This window comes from Lactuca virosa, chromosome 8, assembly GCF_052849685.1.
Source record: "Lactuca virosa cultivar CGN04683 chromosome 8, Lactuca_virosa_CGN04683_v6, whole genome shotgun sequence".
Taxonomy (NCBI): Eukaryota; Viridiplantae; Streptophyta; class Magnoliopsida; order Asterales; family Asteraceae; genus Lactuca; species Lactuca virosa.
This window is the reverse complement of record NC_136433.1, coordinates 196026321-196034779: the sequence shown is the minus strand read 5'-3', so window position 1 is coordinate 196034779 and position 8459 is coordinate 196026321. Positions and strand designations below refer to the sequence as shown.

General features: G+C 33.3%; 1 protein-coding gene and 1 non-coding gene across 2 annotated transcripts; both read left to right on the top strand.

Annotated features, from left to right (window-relative positions):
* The first annotated feature begins 258 nt into the window (after positions 1 to 258).
* Positions 259 to 3655, top strand: LOC145133651 (Polynucleotidyl transferase, ribonuclease H-like superfamily protein). The gene is made up of 8 exons (XM_079068587.1): positions 259 to 846; positions 1024 to 1154; positions 1248 to 1436; positions 1548 to 1660; positions 1748 to 1864; positions 1932 to 2046; positions 2218 to 2433; positions 2951 to 3655. Exons 1-8 carry the CDS (start codon positions 488 to 490, stop codon positions 3553 to 3555), a joined length of 1845 nt encoding a protein of 614 aa, XP_078924713.1. The 5' UTR covers positions 259 to 487; the 3' UTR covers positions 3556 to 3655.
* A 1908-nt stretch (positions 3656 to 5563) lies between these two features.
* Positions 5564 to 5669, top strand: LOC145135113 (small nucleolar RNA Z279/snoR105/snoR108). The gene has a single exon (XR_013719591.1). It is a non-coding gene; the product is annotated as a small nucleolar RNA Z279/snoR105/snoR108 (small nucleolar RNA).
* The last annotated feature ends 2790 nt before the right edge of the window (positions 5670 to 8459 follow it).

Genomic DNA, 8459 nt, shown 5'->3' with positions numbered 1-8459 from the left:
TCCAAAAGTAGCTTTTAAAACTAGTTTTGTCAAACATCTTTTGCTTTTTTTTTCTTTTCCAAAATGGACTTTTGGCTGTGAAAAACTAAGTCAAACACCCCCAAATTATTTTTATCCAAACATCTTTTTAACTCATAAGGATATGTAACCACTGCAAGGCCGAAACAATATGAAACCACTGCAAGGCCGAAACAATATGAAACCACTATAAGCTAGCTAACAAGTTGTTTTAATAAACACCCTTTTATTTTTATGAATCTAGGTAGATAACTTAACATTTTGAATTAAACGAAACAAAATTTGTTTGCTGTTCTGTTTCTCGTGGCTACCCTGAAAGGCTGAAACAAAATTTAAGGGTTTTGGCAACCCTGAAAAGAGAGAAGAAATGGTTTAGGTTTTTCTTGGTCTTCTTTAATTCCAAACACCTGCAAATAAGTATATCAGTCTCAAATGTTCCTTTGAACACGAAGACAACAGCTGATCGCTGATGCCATCATTTCCAATGGTGTGGAGGCGCTTCCTTTGCACCCAGACATCTAACTTCTCTTTCTTCAACCAAAAACCCGCCGCCGTGCGCCGTCCTCAATGGCCTATAAAACAGGTCACCAAGTCCAATTTCGTAGATTCACTCGATGAAATTAAGAACCACATATCGGAATCAGATTTTGTGGCGGTTTCGTTGAAGAACACCGGTTCCTACTCGTCCCCATGGCATCGAATTCTGCCCTTCGACACCGCTGAAACCGCATACCTGAAGGCCAAGTATGCCGCCGAGAGGTTTCAGATTCTTCAGTTTGCTGTTTGCCCTTTTTCTATTAGGGCTTCCAATAAGCTTACAGCTCACCCGTAAGTCTGCAATAATCCTATCTCACTATTTACATGCATACATCTAATTCGTATACATCGAAATATCCTTGAACTTGAATTGATATTTGAGAATATATTGATCGCCTCAATAACACTTATCAGAACGATAGTAACAACAGATTGATGATCAACACTGTTTTCTCAATTCATCTGTAGGTTCAACTTCCATTTATTCCCGAGGGATGAACTGAAAATAGGGATGCCCTGTTACAGTTTTTCATGTCAACCATCGTATTTAGCTTCAATGGCTCGAGATGATTTTGACTTCAATCTCTGCATATATGATGGTAACCCCCATCTCTTCTTCTTCCTCAAAATGGTCCGGTTTCTGATCAACATGCTTCTATCTGAATTCCCTTTTCTTTACTCTCCCCTTTAAGGTATATCTTACTTGTCCAGAGCACAAGAATCAGCAGCAAAAATTCAAATCGAGAATCAAGTTTCAAGTGATTACGAGACCCAGTCTCCTTCATCTCGTTCAGTTGCAGATAATGTATTTGTTGAAAGGATTAAATCTAAAGTTGGACACTGGATAAGTGCTTGTACACGTTCAGATACAAAAACTGATGGTAAATAAAGAAACACTGAATACTGATATATAGTTTTCCAGATTAAGTTCTGTCCACATTAAGTCGAAAACCAAAAGAATCTTATTATTATTAATCACTTGTTGTTTGCAGATGCTTTAGTTAATTCTCTCAGGAAACTTATATTAGGAGGTGAAGATTATGGATCAAGACCTTCTTTGAATATAGATGTTTGCAGTGAACGTCAAGTGCAACTTGTATTTGAGGTCTATTCTTGTTAATGCAATAATTTCAATACTTTTTTTAATGCTTTACTTTTTACCTATAATAGCAATGTATTGGGCATGCTACAGATGGTGAAATCCCAGTATGAAAATGTTGTACCATTAACAATACCTGCAAAAGGAGGAGGAACCCAAGCTGTTCGAGTTGTTTTAACAAGTTCAAAAGAAGATAGAGATCTTTTTAAGGTATTATACATCGGTAAATTATTAATGTTTTACTTTCAATGATTCAATTTTGACTTCCAAATTGTAGAAAGAGCTTCAAGATATAGAAGAGGAACAAAGCAAACGTATTCGTGGGTTTCGGGAGGTGATCGATTTGATTTCTGCTTCTCGGAAACCCATCATTGCTCACAACTCTCTTAACGGTCTGTCTCCATATCAACAATTTACGATTATGCCCCTTGTATTGTCCCACCTTGTTTCATCTTTTTGAATGGGACAAAAAGTTGCAGCTTTTTGAGTGTCCTGGTCCAATGCATGCCAAACACAGTACAACATGTTCTTTTGTTTTTAGCTTTTTGTCTTGTTTTGTGCAGATTTTGCATTTATTTATTCCAAATTCTTGTCTCCACTCCCACCCACAATGGATGAATTCAAAAGCTCATTGCACTCGGCTTTCCCTGATGTACTTGACATCAATCATCTAATGAAGGAAGTGGGCCCTCTAAGTAAATACAACAATTTACCTTCAGCTATTTCCTACTTGAAAAGAAACTTTTTTGCACCTATAGAAATCGAAATACCTCAAAAAGGTTAGTCACATTCTAATTTCCAGGGTAATTTGTACATATAAATAAAAAGCTTTCTAAGGAAATTTTTTATGATAAGGATGAGAAGGGCATTTACGTCTTTTGCACAAACGAGATATCGAGAACAAGTCTCTGTCTCACCTTTTTGGGTGGGACAAAAAAATTCAATTTTTGTCCCATTGACATTGGTCACACAGTCTTAGTCCAGTGCATACCAAACACAGGACTACAGTAGAATATGTTTTGTCATGCGTAACAAGTGGGGCTGTAGGCCCCATGTATTGCGTATGCCAGGACAAACTATGCAGGTTGTACTGCATTTGGTATGTATTGGACTGAGACTGTGTAACCGATGTCAACAGGACAAAAATTGAACTTTTTTGTCCTACCCAAAAAGGTGAGACAGAGGCTTGTTCTCGATATCTCGTTTGTGCAAAAGACGTAAATGCCCTTCTCATCCTTATCATAAAATATTTCCTTAGAAAGCTTGTAAGATCTAATTACTTTTATCTTTGAACAGCTAGCATGGAGGAAAACAAGAATCATGGTCTTGATGCTGTGAGAATAAGCGAATTATTTGCTAAACTATGCTCTATCCTAAAAATCACCCACGATAACGGGCCTTCATTACTTAAACGCCACTCAAATGTGTTCAACCAGGGCTCTAATGGCTTCCTAGATGAGGGCGATGACATCAGCGTATGGACTCATAATCCAAGAAAAATCAGCATCAACAATCTAGTATTCATATGGGGTTTCAGAGGCGGCATATCCGCCGGAAAGTTGAAGAACTTGCTTTGTAATTCCCACGAAAGGTTATCGGAAGATGATCTTTTTGATGTCCGATTAGTGGACAAGAATTGTGCGGTTGTTGTGTTCTGGAAAAGTGGAGTATCAGAGTGGTTTCTTGGCGCCATTGATTCCGGTGAGGAGCTCCGGGAACTGGCGGCGGAAGGGGTGATGGGGGCAAGCTATGAAGCTTATAGAAGGGTCTGTAAATTTGATATTTTAGGGGCGGATTTGGCGGATTCGTTAGCGGAGTGTAGGGTATTGGAGGGTGATACAGTGGAGTCTGATGAAGTGTATTGGAACAGTGAGCTGATGATTAATTTTGATGATCTTTGATTCGTTTGACTTTTGAAGTCAAACAAAAGCCAATTTTGATGATGTATTTTACACTGGTAACTTTCTAATTATTGTAGTTGTGTAGATGATTTATTGATAACCTTTGAGATAATATAACAAGAAAAAGGAAAGTGTTGGTAATAAATGATTTTAATGTAGAGAAAAAGACTAACAACTAAATTCTTTTATTTAACAAATTCAAAGATTCATACATTAAAGACTAGTAAGGAGCTATATAAACCATGACATAAAAATAGTCCAAATTGGGTTTTGTAACCAGTATATCTAATTGATCTACACTTTGTTGTTTCTAGAGACAAATCAACTAATAAAATATAAGAACTATTTATTTTATAGAAGTCAAGTGTCTTTCATCAATCCATGTAAGAAGCTTAAGTACAGCTATACCATTTTGGAAAAACAATATCCATACAATGACCTACCATATCCCAAAGAGACCTCGCCAATGTACAATCAAATAAATGATTGGAAGTATGCTCTATATGGTCTTCACAAAGAGGGCATAAAATAGATTCCAAATCAATACCTTGATTTTATCAAATTGATTCTAGTTTGCAATCTATTATGAAGTAATCTCCAAATGAAAACATTGATCTTCTTTGGAGCATACCTATTCCAATGGGTGTTCAACGAGCAGTCAGAAGAGTAGCATCATCAATATGAGCTCACATTGCACAAACTGAAAACTCACCCTTTTCATCCAACACCAATGTCCAAGTATTTGTTATATCCATAAGTTGAATAGGGTCGATAAGCCTCTCTAATTCGTTGAATTTGAGAGCGTCTCCGATCCCAATTGCCCACAATTTCATTTCATATTTTTTGAATGTTACAATTTTCATTATTCACTAACCCGAATAATCTGGGGATTTTTTTTAAGAATGTATCAACTAATATTCATTCCATTATCAACTTTCTTTCTCAATGTTATAACTAATAATAAATACATTTTTCATGAACTTTTTACATGGTTTGGCTAGCCCACACTTTGGAACCTTTCACTTGATGATCAATCAAAATAGTATCCCATCATCATCCCCATCAATCAAAATAGATCCATTAAGCTTTTACCAATATCTAAATAAAATTTAAATGTTTTCTAAAAATAACCATCAATTTTATAGGTTACACTTGCAATATTGTAGTTTTGTCCATCGGAAATGATAAAAAAGGTCTTAGAGAAAATTTTGCAAGTATGACCTGCGAAATGCAAAAATCATAAGATTTTAGTCGAAAAATATTTATTTTTTGATGTTTTTTGTTGTAGGAATTTTCAAAGACCATTTCATATCAAAATAGTGTTTTAAATGTTGTAAAAATTAAGTTTTTTTTAGATAATTTTCACAAAAAAAAAAGTGTAAAATGAAGAAAAAAATGTGAGTGACATAGTTGCAATAAAGTAGTATGAGGGCATTTACGACTTTGAAAATTGTGGAGCTCATAAAAAGATCAACTTTTGAAAATGTCATTTTATTTTGATGTGATTGTCTTTTATGTAAAATGAGAGGATTGATCATCTCTTTCTATATTGTTCAGTGACTTTTTTTTAATAATTTTTTTAATTTTTTTTTTAATCTGAAGCCAAATTGGTATGGGACATTGACATTTTTTTATAAAGTTGAATTGTTTGACTTTACAACCATGTTTATGTTGATTCTGCTTTGTGATATGACTTTTCTTTAGCATTTTTTTGGTTGTAATACAACCCATGCCGTTAAAAAATGACTTAAAATCCAGTTTTGCACCCGTATATACTAATTGGAAGTTATAGTTTTATAAAATGACTTAAAATGGTAACTCTGTAGCTGCTATTTGTCTCAACGAATTCATTAAAGAAAATAAAAAAGAGTATGAAAGAAATTAGTTTTGGAATGAGTAGAGAGGCATCCCACATCGGTGTTGGGATAGAAGTTATGAAGAGGCGGTGATGCATAAAATGGGTTAATGGTCCGAAGTAAAAAGCATGATCCTTCAGGCAAGTTTTGATGGGATATGATGAGTGGTCAATGCTCGCACTTAAAAATGCGAGAAGGGATGTCCGCCTAAAGCCTGTTACGACAATTGGGCATCTCAACTTAGTACCATCTGATCCCTATTAAAAAAAAAACAATTTTCATTTCTTTTATTTTTCAATTTTTTCTCTATTTTTTTTTTAAAAAAATTTAAAAAATGTTACTGTATTACTATTATTTATCTTTATTGTAAAAAGAAAGCAAAATTTAGAGAATTCCAACATATTTTTATATTTATATGATTTTTAAACAATTACTAAAATATATTATATTAAAACTCTTATATATATATATATATATATATATATATATATATATATATATATATATATATATGCTAGGTTATAATGTGGATGGACAACTATTGTGTAGACAGTGCTATTTTATGAGAATTAATAAGCGAATAGGTTGTTTAGTAATGTGAATACGTTCAACCTCACAAAAATATGTCATTTTCATGCATTCTCACTAATTCTTATTCATTTTTATTCTCACGCATCGTTTTTCACTGAGTTTCATTCTTACAGAATATGATTCAGTAAATATTCTAACAGAATGAGAATAATAATAAAAAATATATAATAACCTTATAGACGATTTAATTAGTGAGAATGTGTGATAATGACAATAATTATGTAAGATTGAGCGTATTTATACATATTTTCTTTGTCATTCTCACAGAATAGCACTGTCCACATGTCCACACAATAGATGTCAATCCACATTTGAACCTAGCACTCTCTCTCTCTCTCTCTCTATATATATATATATATATATATATATATATATATATATATATATATATATATTAAAGGCTAATTTGCATGTTAGAGAAACTCTATCTAATTTCATGAAAATATTAAAAATGGGATCACTATATTTTTTTTAGTGTGATCAAACCTCTATATTTTATAAAACTAAAAGATTGTAACCATCAAACCCTTGAGAGTCGGTTAAATCGTATTTGTGGTTGTCTAGGACTGACGGTCATTAAACTTCAAATTAGACAATTTCAATATATATAGAGATTTTAACACAAAAATTAATATAATGTTTTTTTATTAAGAATAAGATAAAGATATCTTGAGTTTTTCTAAAGTTTGTCCAAAAATAAATTATGTATCCTTAGCTTTTTAAGTTGAGAAAACTACAAAAAAGTCATTTTTTTGAGGTTTTGATCTTAATGTACTTAAAATACTTTTGTGTCATTTTAGTTATATATATATATATATATATATATATATATATATATATATATATATATATATATATATATATATATATATATATATATATATATCAAAAAAATATAAAAAAGAACCCACCCCACCCCTAATTCACTATACCCCCTCTCCATCTCCATCTCATAAACTCATTACCAAACCTATAGATCAAGTCAATACAAACACACAAAAAGATTTTTGGGGTTGCAGGTTGAAATTCAACACATACACAAAATTGACACTCTCCAACCCTAACAAGACTCGACCTGAAAGTCGTAAATTTAGAAGGGCAGAAGGGGGGGGGGGATCGAGGGGTTGGAAAATAGATATAGACAACAAAAACAATATGGAGATGACTATGTTCTATCTATCGTTCTTTCTTTCCCGTGCATGCAAATTTTATTTAAGGTGGAGGGGAGATGAACATATACAAATACATGTATCGATTTCTTTTTGGTCCAAACACACAACCATTGTTCTTCATTTCTTTTTGGCCTCGTTTTTTTCATCGATTTTGTTTGAACCAACATAGGGCTCGAATGAAGAAGGGGGAAGGGTGTGTTGCGATATTTTGTGCATGCATGTAGTGACGCCATAGATGAATGCACCCTTTATTGAGAAGATTAGATATGGTGCAACACTTGAGGCAATAACACAATAGATGAATGCACCAAACCTTCCTTGATATGTGTCGTTTTTTGCTAACGTTCACTCGATGTTTTCATGTTTTATGAGTTACACTTTCTATTAGTATAGTGTATACTTTGTATAATTATTGATTTTGGAACTAGCCCATAGTTGATGTATTATGGTAGCTAGTCTGATCTGAGGCCTCTCTATCGTGTACAATGTATGTATTGTGTACATTATCTCTTTTGATTGGAAAGGAAATAAATCTGTAAAATGGTAACAAATCCAATAAACACATCATCCTAAACTCACTCCCTTATTTCATCATTTCTCTTTTCTCTCCCACTGACAACTTTGTGAATTCTGAACCCTAATCCTCCATCATAGTCTTCATTATCTTTCTTATTCAATGTATGCAAATCAATCCCTCCTCACAAAGCCTTTGGAATCACCAACATAAAGTCTTATATAACGACTTATAAAGGCTAAACAATGACTATTGGAGAGAGTTATTCTCTACTCTTTGTGAATGATATGACGTGAGCGATCATATTGATACAAAATACGCTGATCCGATACTCAAACCGACGAATCCCGAATAGAAGAAGGTGGCCTAAATAGTCAAAATATGGTTATTCTTAAGTCTTTCTTAAGGATTTCTTCACATGGTACTCAAAAGGAACAAGTTTGGTTAGATATTGAAAAATTATTCCAGGACAAAAAGAATGCATGAATTATGCAACTTGACAATGAATTGCGATCCATCATAATGGATGATATCTACGTTAGTTCCTATTGCTCGAAGATAAAAGATATTGCCAACTCACTAGATAATCTTGGTTCTGACTCCAAAGTGGTGGACAAACACCTAGTAATCTATATCATCAATAAAAATTTCCTCCCGGTTCGATTACATAGCTAACATCATTCGACGTTGTTGTAACACCCAAAATTTTTCATATATATTATAATGTTATTTTCTGGGAATTTATCAGAGTATTATACAATATCATTTAGA

Coding starts and splice junctions, on each gene's coding strand:
- LOC145133651 (XM_079068587.1), top strand. CDS start 488: ATGCCATCATTTCCAATGGTGTGGAGGCGCTTCCTTTGCACCCAGACA. Junction 1,661..1,747: donor AAGTGCAACTTGTATTTGAG/GTCTATTCTTGT, acceptor GGCATGCTACAG/ATGGTGAAATCCCAGTATGA. Junction 2,434..2,950: donor AATCGAAATACCTCAAAAAG/GTTAGTCACATT, acceptor ATCTTTGAACAG/CTAGCATGGAGGAAAACAAG.